We start from the raw sequence: 22,022 nt of genomic DNA, 5'->3' as shown, positions 1-22,022 counted from the left end.
GAGTGAATTCCTAGTCCATCAACATAAGGATGGTAATTTAGATACATGCATGAATGCATTGTGCCCTAAAGTGACTTGAAATGTATGTGCAACTTTGTGTGTTTGTGTCCGATATTTTACACTAATATTAGATTAGTACAAACGTTAAAATGTACATTAATAGCATAACAAATTGTTTTATACTTTTTATTTTAAGAATAAAAGAATTACAGTCTAGTTAATTGAGCTAATTTGTTTACAACTTGGATTGTCCATGCGTGTCCCCCGCCTCGGCCGCGGCGGCCATGTTGTTTTCAAAATGGCGGGGTTTCGGCGCCATTACTGCCTTAGTGAGCTGCGCAATGGGTGCCTCTACGAAGAGATACAACGGCACGGCGGCGAAGAATGAGAGGAATATCGTCGCCGACAACACCGTCACCTGGAATATAAAGATGCATGTTAGTATTTATAATCACACTTATTTGTTTTTTTCGTGATTTCAGAGAATTTTCAGAAAGTATGTCAGGTGTCAATGGACAAGCCGACGGGGAATTCCCTGATGAAATAAATGAATTAGAATTTGAAATCTCACCCGTACATGGTTAAAAAGGGTAGGTAGGTAAAAGTAAGGCAAAAGTGACTCCGAGGTGAATCTTTTAAAATTTTATTCTCAGAGTCTCGTATACTTAATCATCTGTTTTACGTACTGACACATATTTTGCTAACTTACCTAGGTACCATCCTATGCAGACTTACAAGTCTAACCTAACGTTCGTCTACTCACTATGGCGTAGTCGGACATGTGCGTGGGCGCGAGCTGCGACCCGTATAGCCCGCGCTGGAACACGGTGTGCAGCAGGAAGGCGCAGTACGAGGCGCGCCCCATCCACGTGAACCCGCGCCACTCCACGATGCCGCGGTATGTCGCTGAGGAATGACGGGTGAGTTAGGTAAATAGGTCTTAGTTCATAAATAAACAATATGGTTGATTGCCAGCTATTCTCAACTTGTCATCATTTATCGGAAAACTGTAACTTTATTTACCTTTACAAAAGGAGCCATCATGAGTGACATACCAACTTTACTGTACAGTGCGACAAACTTATCTGTTCCGGTGAGAGGGAACTAAATTGATCCATATCTCATTACTTACTAATGAATTGTATATTGTAAAAGATTAGATGGGTTTATTAACACCGGAATAGCGAATTAACAATACGAGTAAACTTAAAATCTTATAGAATTAGGAAATATTAGATATTTATGTGAGTTGTCACCGGAAGTTTGTCGCACTGTATGTACTTTAAATGGGTACTGTACTTTTAATGGTAGGTACTGAGTGAATGACGCTATTCTTATTGACTTATCCCCACACCACGACGTCAAACCCTCTTCTTCAGCTCTCTAGAGTTCGTCACCGACAAGTTAAGAACAAACGACAAATAAAGTACTTAAAAAGCCATAATATACAAAAACTCACATTCCAACTTAAAAATACACCCTATAATGAAGAACACCACAATGAACTGGAACACGGGCTTGTAGAGCGTGGCGTAGAGCACCGTGTACACGGCGGGGGTCTGCTGCCCGTCGCCGTAGAACAGGCCCCCGGACAGGATGATGGCCACGCCCATAGGGAAGACCAGCCAGAACGGGTAGCGGAGCTTCTGGAATGGACAAAGAGGGTTTTGTGAGGTCAATGTTGTTGCTGAACTATGTGTGACACTTTTATGTGTGTGTGTGTACTTATGTGACGTGTTTTTTAAGGTACTAAGTAAATGAAATGAATGACTATAGAACGGTTAGCTTCATAAGTATTTAGTAAAACTAAATATTATGAGTACGTAAGAAACCTTCAATGAAAGAATAGGGAGATTTCAGTTAGACTAGGTATGAAAGTGTATACATAGCTTATGAAGCTTACTCTACCACGATGCTACAGAGAGCCTTCACAAGCTTGAGCCACTCCATCATATCCTTAGCACGTACGTGGCCATGTGTTCACGGGATGACTGCATTTGCGCTGGCTTCCTAGGGGTTTCCTTTCGAATGATCCTTGCTACATAATATGTTCATGGCTTCTTCCCTGATTATGTGGCCTTTTCATCTCGATTTACGGTACACTAATAGTCCATTGACCAATGAAATGTCAGTCCAACAGTTGTGATAATAGTTACCCTGTATTGCGCGAGGTCGACCCCGGCGCGCTGCCAGTGGTAGGCGAGGAAGCCGCCGGCCAGCCCCAGCGTGTACGTGGACAGGTTGGTGTGTCCGCGCACGTACAGCAGCCGGAAAGTGGCGTCCGACGCGTACAGGTTGCGGTACTTTCTGCGAATTAGATGGTATAAGGGCGGACAGTTGGTCATTGGAACGAGGAGCTAATTGAATTGGTAGTTGGAGACGTAGGTACTCAATTAAGTAGACATCCATGACTTACTAGGTGGCTAGCGTGCGAGTCACCTCTGACTAAGTAACTGACGGCGGTAAGACAAACAACTCAGTCAATCACAACGTGGCCTACCATAGTTCATGTTTCCTAGTGAGAAACTGGGAATCAATCCCCAAATTTTTATTGGAAAACCTGTAAAAACCAACCTAGTAACAAAATAAACCAATCCCACTCACTCAGGCGCCTGCATGACCACGGGATCCAAATCCTGCACTATCGTATGCACCATGGGTATCACTAGGGACACCAGGAACAGCAGCGCGAGGGCTATTCTCTGCGCGCGGGCCAACACGCTAACATTTATGGATAGCTCACTAGGAGTCTCTGACTTCAGACCTCGCTGTTCATATCTAGTCTACCTAGGCTATTCTAAGCGTAACTTAAGTATTCCGCAAACACAACTCAGTCAATCACAGAGTGACACACCATTCTTGACATTCTCTGGTGAGAAACTGGGCATCAATCCCCAAATTTCCATTGGAAAACCTGTAAAAACCAACCTAGTAACAAAATAAATCAATCGCACTCACTCAGGCGCCTGCATGACCACGGGATCCAGATCCTGCACTATGGTATGCACCATCGGTATCACTAGAGACACTAGGAACAGCAGCGAGAGGGCTATTCTCTGCGCACGCGGGGTTCGGGCTAGCACACAGACGAGGAGACCGATGCAGAATAGCTGCGTGTCTGCTGCTAGGTACCTGTAGGGAGAGAGGAGTAATGTATTCGCTGTAAGATTAAATAGTTTAACGGAAGATGCAAGTTTGTCAATTTTGTAAAGATGCTCGAGGAGTTTCTTTCGCAATTTCTTTCCTCCTTAGTGACGGGGCCTTTGTGAAATGGTGGTAGACTATCGACAAATAATTTTAAAAACTTTGGAGAATAATTTTCGATTAGGGAAGCGGCCTTTTATTATACGGAGCAGAATAGAGTACGGAGGCCAGAAACACAAACTTGAAAGGCTTTAATTACTTTCTTGAATGATAAAACACTTACTTCCATAATGATTTAGGTTTCAGATGCCGAGCTGGTGATGATGAAGATGAAGATGACTGATGATGGTGCTGATGACAAAAGCAATGTGTTTGTAAATGATAAGGCAATGATTAGGAAACCCAAGTAGGTACATAGTTCTATTGGCGTATGCATTTTTCTTATCGATTTTTACTAACTCAAAAGTTTTTGACTCAAAAGTTAGTGATGGTGAAGATTGGTTGTTTATTGTCAAGCACGCCAGTAATTATTCTAGGCAATAAGTGTGAAAATGCATTTCGGACGAAATATGCATGCCTTTAGCCAAAAGCTCTGTATACTCTTTATATACTGACTGTAAATTTCTGCGCAATAAGTGTGAAAATGGATTTTGGACAGCATGACCCAATACATTTTATGGGTACTCAGATACATTTACGATGGTGATCATTTTCAAATGTTGTTTTTAGCTGTAAACTGTAGACATTCTCTCAAGCTTCGAGCACTCTTTAGAAGCGAACCTCAAAACCAAACCCTCGTAATAACCAACAGTTCACTCACCAAGTAGACGGCGCACACAACGCATCATCATACACGTAGTTGTTCACATACAGCAGGTGGGCCCACCAGTAGCGGCGGCACGCGGCGGCCTCGGAGCCCACCACCAGCGGCCAGAGTGGGCCCGAGCCGATGTGCCGGTTCCAGGTTGATACGGAGGCGAGCATGAACGCGTACACTGGGGTTAATCTGGGGGGAGAATGCGTGGGATGTGAAAATGTGGCTGCGTCCTGGGCCCCAAGTCTGCTAAGGAATGGCGGCACAGTTGTGTGGCGGCAGTATGGGTTTCGCACTGTAGGTATTCATTATCTGCGTTTTAGGATTTTTTTCAAGGATGGTAAGTCGGAAAACGATTCAGATGACACAGCATTGAGCTGCTATTCCTTAGCAGACTTAAGGCTATGGATCGATCAATATTATGTGTGTGACAAAACTTTTTCCATTTAGTGAGTTTTGTGTTTAAAATTGTAATTATGGCGTTTGCGGTCCATACCTTAGCCACCTCATCAGCATTCCTTTAGGCCACTGCACCCAGCTCACCTAAAGTGGAAAAATTGCAATTTATAAACAAATCAATACATTCATTATTCGCTAGACACTAGACTATAAAATCCAACGGCAAGAGTTTTGCGATGGAGACTTCCCAACAGAACCCCTAGTAATTTGTAGAAGTACAGTCATGTGCATTAATATAGAAAGTGTTGCAAATCGCGAATTTCCAAAAGTCGTACCAAGATGTAACGTGGTTCAGATAGACTCCCTGAATCACCTTTTGCAACACCTGTATACAGCACATGCTGAGATTGCTGAGTCAAAGCTATTCTGCTGGCACACCACAATTTAGCTTTTTATTACTATATACATATATTGTATTGATGCTTATTCCTAAAGTACCGTGTGTGTCTCTCGGTACATCTGCAGGTTGTAGGCCAGCAGGAAGGAGGACATGACGAAGAACGTGTGCGTCACCAGGCTGCCGTTGAACAGGATCTGCTTCACCGGGTCGTCGTAAGCCTGCGGGTTATAGTTAGAGATTATAGTACAAACATCAAACAAACAACTGAGGGTAGTTTGTAAAAAAACGTTCTGCAGAATATTTATGCGATGAATAAAAGCATTCGACTTTGAGGTACAAGTGTATAGGTTTTTCTTAACCGATCGAGCATTTCTAAGTATGACCTATATAGCAGGGTGGAAAGGTAAGACTGACGATTGAGGGCTATTTCTAAAAATAAATTGGCTAACTTGAAGATACAGGTAATTTTCCTCCATAAGCCGTATTATATTTTATCTCCAAAATAAAAAGGACATGTCTTGTTGAGATAGCTTCACATAGTAAAATGTTTTATGAGGTACCGTTTCTATGTATTGCGGGTTGTCCACGTAGGAAAACGCTAGCACCAATGACGTGTGCGAAAAGAACACGCAGATCATCGTCATCGTCCTGAAACAAAAGAATAAAACATATATTTTATTTATATTAACCAGTAACCACACACAACACCGTAGGACTTGGGGCTTCTTCAAGACTGAAAGATTATTTCCACAATCTGTACACTATTAGTGCATTCCAGGAAACGATGAAAATCTGGATCCCTGTTCATTCGGTGATCGCGGTAATCCGGACGAAACATGAGGACAAAAAGTCCCTTTTGTAGGGAAACTGGAGGCCACCCTCTGCCATCGCATTTTCTTTCATTTCACAGTTATGTTCCAAACGGAAAGACACACATGCCAAACCTTTAACACCCCTACTCACTAGCAACTCAGCAACACTACTCACCTGAGTCCGTTGAACAGCTTGAGTCGGTCGAGGCGCTCGTCCTGCCCCCTGGTGGCGGGCGCCGTCAGCCGCGCCCAGTTGCGCCGCAGAGAGAACGAGAGCAGGTACGGGTTGCCTGGAAGATATTGTTGTGTTGTAGGTTAGGTATATAGGTAGGTTAGGTACTTATACAGGGTGGCCCAAAGAGTGACGTCCAAAGGAAAATGTTTGATTCCTTAGGTCAAGGGGTAGCCAAATCACCCCCATGTATGTTCAGCAATTTTTTGTAGTTTAGGAGTTATGATTTTTTTAACTAATTTTCTACGAAAATCGACCTCAGTGGATCAATTATGTTTTATTATTTTCTTGGATAACTTTTTTAAATATTTTTTTATTATTTTTCTTTCGATATAAAAATAACTAACTTACATTACAGCTAGGAAGCTGAAACTTTTATGGTTAAAAGAACAACTTTAGAGAATGACAAAAAAATAAAAAAATATTTTAAAAAGTTATCCAAGAAAATAATAAAACATAATTGATCCACTGAGGTCGATTTTCGTAGAAAATTAGTAAAAAAAATCATAACTCCTAAACTACTAAAAATTGCTGAACATAAATGGGGGTGATTTGGCTACCCCTTGACCTAAGGAATCAAACATTTTCCTTTGGACGTCACTCTTTGGGCCACCCTGTATAGGTAGGTTATTTAACAATTTACAAAGTTATAATCTATATATGCCTGGGGCAAATAACTTCACTAGAAAAGCTTTTAATGTTGATGAGACAGTTCTCTAAAGTTCAATAAAACAAACTTACCGGACTTATCGCCCTTCTTGCATTTCAATACATCGTAGAAGCTTCCGATAACGTTAAACAGTATAAAAATTAAGTACACGACCGCCATAACAGCATCACTGACATCAATCTTCAGCTTCTCGCCTGCTCGCAGACAATAATTAACATTAGCCAGCTTCGCTTGCAGCTCATACTGGTTCCAGAAGGATTCGTTCAGGCATGCCTCAAGGGTCGCATTTAGGTCCGCTGTTCCTTCTTGTAGATCTCGACCGTTGAGGTACTTTTTGCATGATTTCTGTAAGCAGACCCCGCGGTGCGCCTGCGTGTGGTTGAAGTGCTTGAGAGTGTCTGCTGAGAACTCCTGGAATTAAGAAAACATGTTATTAAGCTTTGATGACGGAGTAACTTAAACATAACATATTATTTTGATAATCGAAAAAAGAGTCACAAGTCAAGCTTTGGGAAGTAAGACCAGTCATTAAATTAAAAAAAATTATACCAGTCAAAAAAGAGATAAGTCTCCATCCTAAGACTTTTTGGTTGAAGATAGGTGTTAAATAATATATTATCTATACGTTCACACGAGCTATATTTAAGTTTTCATATTTTGTTACTAGTCAGCGGAGCTTAGGTAAGTATCTATTTTTCTGTCTGTACATTCAAAGGTAGGTTCTATTTAATGAAAAGATCAATCGATTTGGGCAAATGCGGCCAGCAAATATTTGCTTGTGGACGAAATTAGAGATTACACAATATTGCTAACCATGTGTCATTTTCCTGATTACTTTTTGGGACAAATTGCTCATTGTTATAGATTATCAAACAGATCCGTATAAGCGTTTATAATAATTACAACTTGCACAATGTGACTGATTGCCTTCCTGCACCGGTAATGGACAGCTTCAAGGATTTAAAGCCTACCAGTTAGTAGTAGACACCGATTAGAAAAATATGCCGCTTCGACAACTACTGAACACGTGTAGATCTAGTAGGTACCTAAGTTTTTAAATAAATATCTACGTACTCCGTAATAAAAATGAGCGGACCTTTGCTTTTAAATTAAATATAGTTTTACCATATAAGTAAACTATATTTAATTTAAAAGCAAAGGCCGGTTATGGCATAACCACTAGGTAACCTATAGTTATTTTATTGGTTTGATATAGTCATGCAGATACAGATGAGTATTAAGTACGTGTGCCCCAAATATTACTATCTACCTACATACAACGGTACGAGAAATGCAGCACAAAATATGAAAATGTAGGCACTAATCACATAGTAATTATATTCGCCACGAGGCAATAAATTAAAATTAAATATCATTTCTAGGAACAAATACTTAGAAACAACGTTATTAGTATAAGTAGTATTCTAGGTATACAATTTATTTCCACCCTGTTTAGATTTATCTAAACACATGTGAGTAAAGATCGAAGATCACAAGGTTCTAGGTTTTCTAGATATAATTTGAATAAACATGAATAAACGTCTAAATAACAGATCTAGACCGAGACGGAGACCCAGGTAACCTGCATTGTGCTAGACCTAATCGTTATAATTTAAAACAACATGCTAGAGGTCGCAGCAATTAGTCAGTTATTGGAAGTTGTACTCGCCTGTACACAACTGGTACGTACAGATAGATAGAAAAGTAGTTTTAAATACATATTTCCGTGTATAGAGTCTCTAGTAAAAGGGAGTCTTTAGATGGCATATTTTATACCTATTATAATTAAAATAAATTAATTCGTACATCACTATAAAGCATGGAAAAGTTGTCTATTTCGCGATTTCAGGGTTGGTACCGTAATGAAAGTTTCTGATGGTATGTCACTGATAAATTTCCACTATGTATGCCTAGGTATTTACAGAATTTAACAGAAGCAAATTATTTAAGGTACGGATGTTTAATTATAATTACTGTATAGCTGTGGGAGCCTGTATTAGGAGGAGTGACCGTCCTCAAACACTGTATATGGACCTAATCAATAAGCAATTATCCTGATCTTCTTCAATGATTTAAGTACATTTTTGGTTTAAAGCGATGAGTATGGACCGACTGTCTATCTATGTCACACATTGAGTTTTGCTATGGTCATGATGATATTATTTATTTATAGCGAAATCTGGATAAGTTGAAGAAACATGAAGTTGTTTTTTTGGGAATTTGCTAATTTTTATGTTCAGAATATCAAGATGTGTAAGTTTTTTCACTTTTGCAAGTAGTTCACAATATTTGGTTGAGCGTTAAAGATACTGAAATGAAATAAATAATAACTAATATAGGTACTTATTTTAATTACCGGACATATAATTTTCTAGCTAAGAACGGTCTGTTACAAATAAGGAAATCCCATGTTTTTTCTACAAAACATTGTCACAGCATGTTGTCTAACCACAGACGGCCAACAAAGTGGAAATTATAACAATTAGTTCGGTACTAGAGTCAAACATCACGTGTAAACCCGCATTTGTTAGTGAAAACCTGAAAGACAGGTACCTAAGTTTGTACAGCCGCAGCAGAAATATCAAAACATGTGCTTTACATCATGCAAAATGATATTGTAATAATATAAGAGTCCGCTAACAATGCAACAGAAATAAGTACCACCTCAAAAAAAAGTTTAAGTATTAGGGAAACAAATTATTTTTACCCGACTACGGCGAAGCAAAAAGGAGGGTTTTGATTTTGACCGCTACAATATTAAGGACAAAGTCCTTGGACCGCTATGTAGGTATTTTGTTTTGTGTTTATGTAATTTTGGTCACTGACGTAGACGTGGTTAACTGATTATCTTCATTCATTCACAAAAAAATACTCACATCTTGATACTTAATAGTACCCGTTGCAATGTTAGCGCGGACTTTAAGAATTCTGGCACAATCAACATTTGTGTTCACCTTTTAAATATGAAGATACATTAAAAATGATATCCCTTTCCCGCTCACGTCGGCCAGGCAGGTCCTAGCGAGTAGAGAGGAGGCATGGAACCTACACTGACTCGCAGGTGACAGGTGACAATGACAGGTGACTCACCAGTATAAGCGTCATCAGTTCACTCGGCTGGTCCGTGTAGAGGTCCACATCAGCCAGACAGTACACTCCCCCCCGCGCCATGCACGCCGGGTAGTCGTCTAGGGCCTAGAGAGGTGACAGTGACAGTGACAGGTGACTCACCAGTATAAGTGTCATCAGTTCACTCGGCCGGTCGGTGTAGAGGTCCACATCAGCCAGACAGTACACTCCCCCCCGCGCCATGCACGCCGAGTAGTCGTCTAGGGCCTAGAGAGGTGACAGTGACAGTGACAGGTGACTCACCAGTATAAGTGTCATCAGTTCACTCGGCCGGTCGGTGTAGAGGTCCACATCAGCCAGACAGTACACTCCCCCCCGCGCCATGCACGCCGAGTAGTCGTCTAGGGCCTAGAGAGGTGACAGTGACAGTGACAGGTGACTCACCAGTATAAGTGTCATCAGTTCACTCGGCCGGTCGGTGTAGAGGTCCACATCAGCCAGACAGTACACTCCCCCCCGCGCCATGCACGCCGAGTAGTCGTCTAGGGCCTAGAGAGGTGACAGTGACAGTGACAGGTGACTCACCAGTATAAGTGTCATCAGTTCACTCGGCCGGTCGGTGTAGAGGTCCACATCAGCCAGACAGTACACTCCCCCCCGCGCCATGCACGCCGAGTAGTCGTCTAGGGCCTAGAGAGGTGACAGTGACAGTGACAGGTGACTCACCAGTATAAGTGTCATCAGTTCACTCGGCCGGTCGGTGTAGAGGTCCACATCAGCCAGGCAGTACACTCCCTCCCGCGCCATGCACGCCGGGTAGTCGTCTAGGGCGTAGAGAGGGGGCATGCGGAGGTACTCGCTGTCTGGAAGGGAAATTAATTAGGGTAGAAATTAGAATGTAGCTATATATTTAAATCAGTAAAATTTTCAATAAGAAGAAAGTGTAGATGGGAGATCGTAACATCATCTTCTGCCGTGGCGCTAGCGTTGTAAATCATACGCTTTTGCTTTCGGCTAGCTAGGGCAAAATTTATACTGCATAATATGGAAAATGCACTAAAGTGTGCAGTGTTGAACCTATATGGATCACAAATTTCACCTGAAAGATATAGAGTGGTTTATATTAGTTAAATTTTCATGAAGGCGCTGCGGCCGTTTCATGTACCTAAATCAGTCGTCGATGATATTTTGTCATCAACAATATACAGGTAAACATAAATATTATGAGATTATCATAAATTGCCTGGGGATTAAGTTGTCAATATTGTTAAAGTATTAATCAACTTAACTCGATTACTTAAGCGTTAAGCGTGACTTCGGTAAATACATATACCTAAACGTCTTGCAATGTTGCTATTTGCTTATAATAAAAATAATGTCAATGAATCATATTTCCTATTTATAAATTACTTACATTTTACATCTATCACAATAGGTATATGCCTACTTATTCGTATCCTAAGCCTAAAAACTGGAAGACGATAGATATATAGGCTTGCTAAGCATATCATATAATAGTTAAAATATACATATCTATGCAAAAACAGCTGGATAAAAGAACGATAGGTTCACCAAGTAAAGTATAGAATTCAGCGCTGTGATTGATTGAATTCTCATTTCGTACTTTGTACCACTAAGTTCATACTAAGCTAGATTTTAAACTGGGCCTAGTATACGCAGTGACTAAGTAAGTTCTAGACTAGATACCTGCTGCGATTAGAGCGAACGTACATCCGCGTGCATGTCCTCTGTTCTAATGTTGTTTGAACTACGGTTCATTGTCGCGGTACATTTTCCTCGCTTTGTTGTGTTGCACTCTCGCTGAGCTGAGGTCAAAAGAAATATAGAGCAGGGAAAGAATCATAGCAGGGAGCACTTCAGTTCCGATGTAGGTAATCTCTTTCATTAATTTATTGATTGCCGCACTGAGATTTGTGATGAAAATCTTTAGATGTCGGTAAAATTATTTATAATTACAATAGTTGTAGCAGTGGCAGCCCTCGCTCGAGCAGAAATCTTCTTAATCGTGCGTCAAATCAATCACGACGGCATCAGACATTGCTCGTTACCATACTCGCCCGTCCTCTTCATCTAATTACTTAATAATTATAAATAAACGTTACACTATAGAGCAACATTTTCAAAAGTATATGTGATAACTGAAAACTTTATTTGCAGCTACCGGATCACTGGTTTTTGTAATTTGGATACTTTTGTGTGTTCTATCAAAAGTAAATAGGTAGGTAATATTTTATCAGTGACGATGACAGTGCACGGTATGGCGCATAGGTACGTTGACCTATCAAAGGGAAGCAGGGGCTATTTAATGAAAAGTGGAAAGAGAAGACTTTGAGAAAATAACTAGACAAACTATTTCAAAAAATAAATAAAGGATGCCTTCAGAAGCTCTACCGACCGTGACGACTCGGTACAAGGAATGTCTGGGTCACTGTCATAACTACATTAAAGTATATTATATAACATTATTTGGTAAGTAATAGTAAAAATGCAAATGTAAATTTTTATAATAAAAATTTAAATTTATGTTTTTTTTACATGAAAGCCGCAGCAGCGCTAGGCTAGAGTTTCAGAGTTTGTTACCGTGGTAAAAGGAGTGTGCGTTTCTACTGTAGGTACAGCGAAGAAAATGAAAAAAAAATAGGATCAGGAAGAATATACAATTATTAGAAAAATGCAGAGACATTTTTCAGAAACCTCAACGACAGTGGTATGGAACTCATGCGTTTCTACACGTTATTATTTTACTGTAGGTACTTGCATGGATTGCACGAAAAAATCTGCCTTATTATTCAGCAAAAAGGAGGGTTATGACCACCTCTCGGCAAAGCCCTTGCCTCTCGGAAGCTTTTTAAGCTAAACTTCAAGATTAACTTACCATTGAGCTTGTAAATGACTGCCGAAGACCACGGCACGAGCAGAACCAACACTATCACAGGGAAACACCACATTTTCACCAACTTTCATAAAGCATAGACAACTTAAACTACCCTCCACAGACTCAAGGCAACATAGTTTCAGTTATCTTTGCCTCTGTAATAAAAAAGTAATAAATAAAAGGCGCGAAGTGTGAGGTCCGTGCGGGTAAGTCACCTACTGAGCTGCGTTCTATCCTGTTAAGATATGATCTGATTTTTCCGCGCCATGTAAAGATGTAATAACTTGTTACTTAGAACAGGCTGTGACCTCTGCCCGGTATTGTCATGGTACTTGATGGCAGGTACTGTCGATGTCAAGTGATAATGATTTATTACCATGGAGTCATACTGTCGGTTTCACAAGTTAAGTTAAGCGTAAATTAAGTACATACAGCGCTCTGATTGGCTGAATTGGCATTAAGCATGACTTAAGTTCATGCTTAGGTATATTTTCTCAATTGAGAACTGTGCTGAGAATAGTCTTCAATTTAGTATTCCTACCATACATACATAATTACATATTTTCTCAATAAATATGCAATGGTAACTATAATATACGTTATTACTCGTATTGAAATTGCTGCATCGGTCTTTGACAAATTGACCTGTAAGTCCTGAGACCTGCCTTCTCTATTGTATTGCACTACCTACATCTAGCCAGGAGTTACCCTGCATCCCGGATAACGCCGGGCCAAACAGGGGGCACAGAATTATTAAACAAATTATCTTATTAAGCACACAGACCCAGTATTCATAGAACTTATGGTAGGTTTGCAATAGGTTTACAAAACAGCAACGCGTTACACGAATTTAGACTATTTGACTGAAACTGAAAGAGTCAAAACGGTATTTTTATACTGATTAGGATGCCTTCACCTTGTATTAATTACCTCAAGTAAATATTTTTGGAATAAATAATAATTCTAGAATTCATATTTCTGATACGTGATATGTTCTAACACATTCCGATAGGATAAAGTAGGTAGGTATAACACATGTTAAAAACTACTTCAAAACAAAAATTATTCTACCTGCTAGGTATATAGACAATGAACAAAATAAGATCCAAGGAAAGTAATTGTTAATTAAAAAAATCATTAGTTAGATTAGAATTTAAAGTTTTTTTTTATATTTGAATTTAATTAATCAACCAAACTTTAGTCCCTACTTAGTTGTATAATCTAAGAAAGTACACAAGATTAGGATAGAAGCTTAAAGCTTCATAAAGTTCAAGGTTTACATAAAGTAGAGTTTACATCCTTGGAAAACAACATCCTAACTGTAGTAGAAGCATAGAATAACAAGTATGGTAGAAGCAATATTTAATTCACACAGCAGAGATATTTGCTGTTAGATAGCACTCAGGCACTTTTAACAAAATAATATAGTCATTGTAACAGAATGCCAAGTCTCTGAAATGAAGACGATGGCAACGTCCGAATGGCGCAGTGGTTAGCCACTTAACCCTTGAACCGAGGCACCGAGTTCGACCTGGGTTCGAATCCCAGCCGGGACTAACCTTTGTTTCATAACAGAATATATTTGAGTTTTATTATAGGTATCTAGTTATTGTGCCGTGCCGTATTCTGTGCCCCCGGGGTTATAGTTAAAAAAATCCTCGTCATGGAGAAGCATCGTGGTGTCCAGCAGTGGACTGCTATAGGCTGTGTGTTTGTGTGTGTTTGTATTTGTGGTGGAAACTGATAATTTATAATTATAACCGATGTAGATAACTAGGAGCTGGGCGTGGCTGGGCCAATCTGGACTAAGTAACTTTACTACTCCTCATACCAACGATAACATTTCCCAAAGAAATTCAATACATTGACTCCAGCATAGACTCTTAAATGGCTAAAAAATAATATTTATAAAATTACTCACTCAGTTGTTCTGATGTTTTCAGTTCACTCAGCCGATCCTCCGGCGCCGGTTATTCTTGTTCGGTCCTACCGCCTGGCCCTCATGTGGCTATAATAGTTAAGAGACCTTCATCTTCAGCTATCAGGAGTTTGTGGAATTTCCATGAAGATCAATTTCCTTCTTATCTGGAACAAAACTTATTTTAGATATTTTCTAGCACGGGAAGACCAGCAAGATAACTTATTTTCGCATGTGTATGTACTTAACTGTGCACGTTTCAGGTAGTGTTTTGTTTCTCTGTGCGTTTCAGGTTAACTTCAGCATGGACTGCATGAATCTTGACCATAGAGGAAAAAACATTGATTTTATGTGGGTAGGTGCAAATATCTTATCTTTTCGCATTTGTACTTTTACTAACATAGTTCTGGTTTAGTTTAAACTAGTTCTAAAAAAGAACTAACTTTAGTCTACGTTTTATAATAACTAAGGGGTAGCAGCTATGTAGTTAAGTATATGCACCTATTAAAGGTACCTACCGGATAGCCATTAGTGGCATGCGTCACCATATGTTATCATTCTGTGCAAGATACTTACACAAGGTGCCATTATGAGGTACCTAACTACACAATTTTTATCTTTCAATAGGTTTATTGTTTACATACATGATGTTTACAGGAAGGCCTATTCATTTTTTGAAGAGTCAGCTGAAGACGACGGTTTATCCATAGGATGCTCTATAATAGTAATAATAGTAAGAAACATAGTAATGTTAATAGATACCTAACAGTTGCTTTTGTGAACAAAATAATTTAAGTCTAAGTCTAAGACAGTCTACCTAATAATCTTATCTAGTTTTAGTTAACTTAGTTGTTTTTATTAAGTAAAGATATTAGTGTTTTAGTATTAGTGTGTGTTACAGCTGGTGTCGTGTAACGCCTAGGTATAATAACTAAGGATTGAGTTCTGGAACCGGTCTCAGCGCTGAATAGCGAAGAGATGGGTTCTAGAATTCAATCCTTACCATTGGAACCATATGTGGGAACTTGTAATTGGCTAGTAGCTGTTTACCTGATATGTTCATATTGTGTTATAGCTGTAAGTTCTCCAAATATTATAAAATTATAAATTAAATTATAATAATATACACCTATTCGTGCTATATTAATTTTAAACGAATAAGTAACTACTGTGGCTTTTAGTATCATCTAATCGTCATTCATCTCCCTATTCTCCCTTTAGGATCAATTTCCTATGATACCTACCTATGTGTGAACTACGCACTGCAACAGAGTAAACAATAATTTTAAAACCGGATCGAAATAGATAATTAAAATATCCTATCTAACATTGTATCTATTTCAACACGAATTACATCTATTTGAACTCCGAACTAACAAAACAGACCTTCACTCGAGATAAATAATGACAACTTCCTTTTAAAGTGTTTAGATCAGCGAACTAACGCTGCGAACAGATAAAATAGTTCCAAGGGCGCGCGTGTAGCCGCTAGGCCGCTACTCTACTACTAGCTGTCGCGTCGGTCAGTGGCAGCGCGCCGGCCTGTCGCGATGGACGCCCAGATCATACTGCGCGAGCTGCTCCAGACCGTAGCCAGGGAGCAGGACTACCCTGACCCACACGTGGAAGTCACCGCCATCAACAGCGGCGGCGCCAACTACACCTCCGCGCTGTTCCTCGCCTCCATCTCCGCCGCCGACAAGGATGATCTCAAACTCTTCGCCAAGGTGGCCATCATCGGCGAGCAGTTCCGCCAGATGATCGACGGAGACCGCCTCTTCAACAACGAGCGCTTCTTCTACACGGAGCTTAAGAAAGTCTACGAAGCTCTACAAGACAAACATGGCGTTGAACAAGAGCATCGGATGGTGTTCCCGAAGTTCTACGGCTACAAAGACACGTATTTAGAGGAGATCATAGTGCTGGAGGACCTGGTGGCGGGCGGGTACGGCAGCCACAACCGGCTCAAGTCGGTGTCGTGGGAGTACGCGGCCGCGGCCGTGAGCCAGCTGGCCAAGTTCCACGCTTTATCCTTCGCGTTCCAAGACGAGCAGCCCGAGGAGTTCGCGCGCGTGGCGGACGGGAGACAGTTCCAGTCGCCGGACGCGTACGACGACGAGAACAACCCGTGGCGCAAGATGGCGGGCGGGGCGCTGAAGGTGGTCCGTGATGAGTATCGCGGGAGACTGCAGGCGTTCCTGGAGAACAACCTGGATAGAGAGAAGTTCGTGGGCTACTACCGGCCGCGCGCTCGCTGCGTGTTGGCGCACGGCGACTTCCGGCCCAGCAACCTGCTGTGTCGACGCAAGGTATATCTTCTTATTTTTCTAGTAACTCTCCACTTCTGGAGCAAGTTAATAGTTACCCACAATCTCATACTTAGACTAGGTTTACCTGAAAGCTTCGCTTCATATATAAAAGTTTCCCCGTATAAATGCCGGCAAAAAGTGCCAGTTTCCTACTTACCAAAATTCATTCAAATAGTTAAGCCGTAAAAGATAATTTAAAGTTCCGATATGTAGACGAAGGAATGTATAGGTACTTACCTGGAATGGCCACTAATTTATTTCTCATAACCATTAATTAAAATCTCATTAAGTAATGCTCGCTCATCATTCGCAAATGCCTGTTGTACTCCAGTCAAAACAAAACCACAATATTATGAATACACGCAGGGCGCTTTAACGGTTATGATAAGGAACCAAAAAACAATGATCTATTGATGAATATTATCAACATCCTTTATTCATAAATATGGAGGTACATACTCGTAGAGATATGTTTTGGTTACGTAATTAGGACGCGGACGTCAAAAAACCTTTGTGTTGTCCTATTTATAAGCTAAACTGGTTTTATGATCTAGGCACATAGTGGATTTGGCTAGAGGCTAACTGCATCGCATGTAAATTAAGTAGGTAATTCGTCAGTCAACTAATGTTACCAATATATCACTTTAAATCTGTAAGCCAAAGTGGCCGTGGGCCGGCCAACAGCCATATCTGCCGAAGAACCGATGATCGTTGGGGTAGATTCACTCAAGCCCGCCGCTCTGGACCGACAACCTTAGACAGGTGGCCGGTAGTGGCTGGATGAGGGAGGCCGAGGACCGAGTGTTGTGGCGCTCCTTGGGAGAGGCCTATGTTCAGCAGTGGATGATTACGGGCTGATGATGAAGAGATGATATTTATACATTTTACATTCGACAAAAAATACAATCAGCAATTCACATAGAACATTGGTACCGACCTAATAGCTACTTAAACAAGGTGAGTCGGCATCACGTTGTTGTTTTTGTTAAACTTTACCTAGATAAAGTAAACATCAGCATTCCCCCATTATTAAGTGTTATGTAAGTGTTTATGCCTAGATCTAGATGCAAACTGATGAAAAGCAAAACAATTTAAAACCAGGCAAATTGCTGTAGTCACAAATACCTATTTACTTAACTAGGTACCTACTTGGTTCGTTGCATAGGTAGGTACTTATGTGCTGGATTAACAAGTCATTGATAATTACAAAATAAATAAGTAGGTAATACAGTGAGTGAGAGTGAGATTAACTCAATCAAATCAAGCAGCTGGGAAAAATAAGATTAACTATAAACAGAAATTCGTTTCTATTCTAATCTATGCGGGGATGCGCCTGGGATTTAACACCACGCTGGTCCTCTGTGAGTGCACATCTTGATAATATGCTAGATCTAGAATGAGATTCCTTGTAATGTTTACCTTCCCCATATACTTATACCTCTCTAAAATTTAGTTAATAGTGTATTTGGTAAATGATCTATGAGTTTCCGGTCCAGCGGGCGGCCTTGCCCCGCGATCAGTACAGCGGCAGCGGCGGAGTTCCATGTCATTGACTCGCAAGTGGGACTCACACAAACACTGAGGGTCTACTCTATCTTTGAAAAAAAACAAACGAACGAGAACTGCCATGCATTCTGTAAATCCAAAGAGATTGTGTCGTGATCCAACAAAACATTTTTGATTAGCTGGAGTAACCCCCGCTTCAATAGTAGGTTGCGTTGCGCAATCTTATCTCTGATTGCTCTTATTGTAGTTTGTATGAAATAGAGCACGACGTCAAAACTACCCGGTTCGTTTATTTTGTCGCCTCACATCTCTGTACCAAGAATTGAGCACGATTGAAGCGAGCAAAGAGTGAAGAAACCTCAACTTACAATTGACTGAGCTGAGCTTTCCCTAATTTAGCTATGGAGTGGTTGAAGCCAAGGTTATGGTGCCAGCGCTCACCATCATGAGGGTCAACATCTATCGATGAACGAACGAATCGGCAGCGCTAACCACGGCTCTATCTCGTTGTATTACGCGTGCCGATTGCGTGACAATTCTTATTCGTTCGTGCGTCGATTTAAAGTGTGACCCCCAGAGCGGAAACCCATTGTCCACTATCCAGGTCTAGGCTGGGTCGGTAATTGACCAACCTGTGGCTACGTGCCTGTGGAAATAGGCGCCATGATTTATCGGTATGCAACGGTGGTCATTTACAAAATCGCTGCTTTTTAGTAAACAGTCTATTAGGTACGTACTCGAGACTTAATAGTGCCTAATACAGATACAAGGTATATTGATTGACCCAATTGACCCCTACATTTAATTTAATAAAACACTTGCTGTCATAATTTCATACCTACGTGCTTTAGATAGGTACCAAATAAGCTATTCTACATAATTGCATATTTAAATATTATGTAATAACATTAGTAGGTAATAAAATATATGACCAAAAGCATAAGCGAGGAATGCGTTTAGTTCAAACCTTCGTCATCAAAACCGGTTAGAGGCAGGAAAATCTGCCTCCCAAATATGTTCAAACTAACTTCAACTCGTGAGCCGACTTTGGACACCGAAAATTACTCCTAGACCGCTCAGGCATAGACTAATACGTATTAGTCTATGGCTCAAAGTACTTGCATTGCTTCTTGACTTAACTAAGAAGAGCCATTTCACAGAGCACACGCTAAGTGTAATATGTGGCGAAATGCATTTAACGAAGCTTCTACCTCATTACGTATAGTTGTTACGGCTAATATTAGGTGTAAAGTGAAGATAAACATAAGAGTGATAAGTAGTGAACTTCCAGTTAATCTTAAGTTTATCTTCAAACTCACACCTAAGTTTTGCCGTACGCCCGGTTCATAAGTAGCCTTTGAACCTTGTCAGACTAACAAACCGTCAATGTTTGAATGAGAGAATAGGCGTTTCGTGACTTTGTAAGGTACCTACAAAGTTTTTTTGAGCTTCTGACAGTAGGTACATATAATTACTCTCTGACTTCTGTAACCCCTCTTCTCACTTTGTTCCAGGACGACAAACTGGAAATCGTCCCGGTGGACTACCAGACGATCACGGCGGGCTGTCCGGCCAACGACCTGCTCTACTTCATCTTCACCAGCTCCGACAAAGCCTTCCGCGAGCAGCACTACCAGCCGCTCATAGACCACTACCATAGACAACTGTCCGAAGCACTCAAGAGGCTGGGCAAAGATGTCGACAAGATTTACTCCAAAGAAACCCTGGAACAGGAGGTGAAAGAACTCCTGCCGTTCGGTTTGCTGATAGCCATTTTTATACTTCCGATTGTGACTGTGGAGGCCGAGGCAGCGCCGAAGTTTGACGATATAACGGATATGGAGATTGAGCCTAATGCTCTATACGCGGATCGTTTCAATGGCATCGTGGATGATTGCGTGGAGTGGGGTGTACTGTAGAGCTGCTGTATCATTCCACTATTGTTAAAATTGCGGCGGAAGTTGATGATTACGTTTGGAAAATAACATGTCTAGTGTCTACGTCTCGTTGTTATTGTATGTCGGAAGGCTTATCTACCTACACGTGCTGCAATCATTATCAATTATTTTTGTATTCCGGAACAGGTGTGGACAGTTAGTAATCTAAATGAAATCATTTATAGATATCTGAATGACTTTGTTTCCGACTACCTTGCTATGAAGGACTTGAGGTGCTAAAATGTTAAAGTTCATAATTTAATTATGTTTCCATTAGTTTAAAGCTAGTTTTTAAAAGGGTTACCATAGGTTAGGCACCATATTTTTATCTAGTTTATCTATAATCCATACCATCATCAACCCGTATGAGTTCTGTAGATATAAGCCATTATCTCCACGCTTGGCTTAAGAGTTGGAGATCGCAGTATTAAAAGAAAACAGCATAAAAAACAGCTGGATTTTTTCCAGCCAACAGTCTACCTCGTATGCAGTTAGTCTCATAGAACGACGCCCTGATAGGGGCCGGTGCTATTAATCTGTAACTTATTTATGTATTCATATATCATAATGACACTGCTTACATTATTCATTGAGTATTATATTATTATTGTAGTTGATAACGATCAATCAACAGCATCAATGGATACGAGTAAATATAACCTTGTATTTACCTGTAAGAGATTAAAACTTTGTCTAATATGTGATTATCTAATATCTAATATGTGATTATTATCTAATATGTGATCTAATTTGTCTATTATGTGAGTATTTCGAGAAGTTGAGTATTTTGAGAATTCAATAAAGAATGATTATTTTTTGTAGAATATATTTTTTATGAATAAATTGTGGTGGAAAATTACGTTTTTATTTACTTCATACCTACATTCTGAACCGAAAATTTGCTCTGTGAGGAGAATAAAACACAAGCATTAATATTTTCCTTTTTATTATCTCAGGAATTGTTTGTTTTCATATTAATATAATATCATATATATGTACTAGTATCATTACAGTGGATACACGTATCAGCCGGTAGAGTCGATTTGTCGCGAGTGGCACTCGACCGATCAACAAAATAATAACATTTAATAATAAAACCAAACGCACAGCCTTAAAAAAAACATATATCGAAATTTAGGTCGTCGTGCTGCTACCAACTACATATACATACATACATACTCATAGGTAGGTATAACTTGTACATTTGCCACTTCACAAATAATCCTGCTATAACGCTGAAAATATATTCCTTGTTTTTTTACGAGTGTAAAATGTGACGTTTCAAATTTACCGCGGCGGGGTGATAAAACTATAGGAATATATTTCTAACATTACGCCCAGGTTTACTTGTGCCAGGATCAGAATTTAACCATAACATATTGCAGATTCACAAGTGAATGAATATCTGCAGGTGAATCCACCCTTCATGGCCAAATCCTTCTCCTTACGAGTCACATAATGATATACATAATCCGACAGTTATTTATTTATTTGGTCGTACACTCTCTTCATCTTACACAACATTATTAACATGGTTTTAGTAATTTGTAATCATAAGTAGACTTTCTATTCAACTAGAAAAACTAAGTGCTGTTTAGCATTGTGTCTTGTAAATGAACCAGCGCTGTACAAACAGGTGTTATTTGCGATAGCTGATAACTGATCTTAATCATTTGTTTGTATCAGCCGTGGAGCATATACACGAGTTACTTGGCAGATATTAAATTATACATTTATAGCAGCGTATAAAATTCACATAGAAAGGAAACCTCAGTACAAAATGCAGTCATCGTATTATTGTTATCAAACCTGTAGACTAGACGCAGAATCTAATTATCTGCTCATTTTTTTAGAATCTTGTTGTTTCAGATAAGAGGAGGTAACTACAAGGGCATACGATATCAAACGCTTCCATA

General features: G+C 40.0%; 2 protein-coding genes across 3 annotated transcripts; one reads left to right on the top strand and one right to left on the bottom strand.

The window, feature by feature from the left end:
- Positions 1–172: 172 nt before the first annotated feature.
- LOC105384056 (nose resistant to fluoxetine protein 6) lies at positions 173–12,710 on the bottom strand. Of its 2 annotated transcripts, XM_048627990.1 has the most exons (14): positions 12,437–12,710; positions 10,372–10,403; positions 9,562–9,666; positions 6,543–6,882; positions 5,745–5,859; positions 5,318–5,405; positions 4,856–4,975; positions 4,455–4,501; positions 3,965–4,150; positions 2,959–3,132; positions 2,157–2,307; positions 1,460–1,646; positions 764–906; positions 173–418 (listed from the first exon to the last, which is right to left on the bottom strand). In XM_048627990.1, exons 1-14 carry the CDS (start codon positions 12,507–12,509, stop codon positions 236–238), a joined length of 1,944 nt encoding a protein of 647 aa, XP_048483947.1. In that variant the 5' UTR covers positions 12,510–12,710; the 3' UTR covers positions 173–235. The 2 variants fall into 2 exon arrangements, with proteins under 2 accessions (XP_048483947.1, XP_048483948.1); XM_048627991.1 differs by lacking the exon at positions 9,562–9,666 and having other exon boundaries at positions 10,267–10,403.
- Positions 12,711–15,832: 3,122 nt separating this feature from the next.
- Positions 15,833–21,276, top strand: LOC105384036. The gene is made up of 2 exons (XM_011554190.3): positions 15,833–16,663; positions 19,684–21,276. Exons 1-2 carry the CDS (start codon positions 15,905–15,907, stop codon positions 20,086–20,088), a joined length of 1,164 nt encoding a protein of 387 aa, XP_011552492.3. The 5' UTR covers positions 15,833–15,904; the 3' UTR covers positions 20,089–21,276.
- Positions 21,277–22,022: the final 746 nt, after the last annotated feature.

This window comes from Plutella xylostella, chromosome 19 (assembly GCF_932276165.1).
Source record: "Plutella xylostella chromosome 19, ilPluXylo3.1, whole genome shotgun sequence".
Lineage (NCBI taxonomy): Eukaryota > Metazoa > Arthropoda > Insecta > Lepidoptera > Plutellidae > Plutella > Plutella xylostella.
The sequence above is the reverse complement of the archived record's forward strand: the minus strand, read 5'-3'. Positions and strand labels throughout refer to the sequence as shown.

What these genes read in the sequence shown, in the direction of transcription:
- LOC105384056 (XM_048627991.1), bottom strand. Translation starts at nt 12,509, where the DNA reads ATGTGGTGTTTCCCTGTGATAGTGTTGGTTCTGCTCGTGCCGTGGTCT. An exon ending in AAGCTGTTCAACGGACTCAG is followed by an intron (nt 5,406 to 5,744) that starts GTGAGTAGTGTT and finishes CTTTTGTTTCAG; the next exon opens with GACGATGACGATGATCTGCG. An exon ending in ACATGTCCGACTACGCCATA is followed by an intron (nt 419 to 763) that starts GTGAGTAGACGA and finishes TTTATATTCCAG; the next exon opens with GTGACGGTGTTGTCGGCGAC.
- LOC105384036 (XM_011554190.3), top strand. Translation starts at nt 15,905, where the DNA reads ATGGACGCCCAGATCATACTGCGCGAGCTGCTCCAGACCGTAGCCAGG. An exon ending in ACCTGCTGTGTCGACGCAAG is followed by an intron (nt 16,664 to 19,683) that starts GTATATCTTCTT and finishes ACTTTGTTCCAG; the next exon opens with GACGACAAACTGGAAATCGT.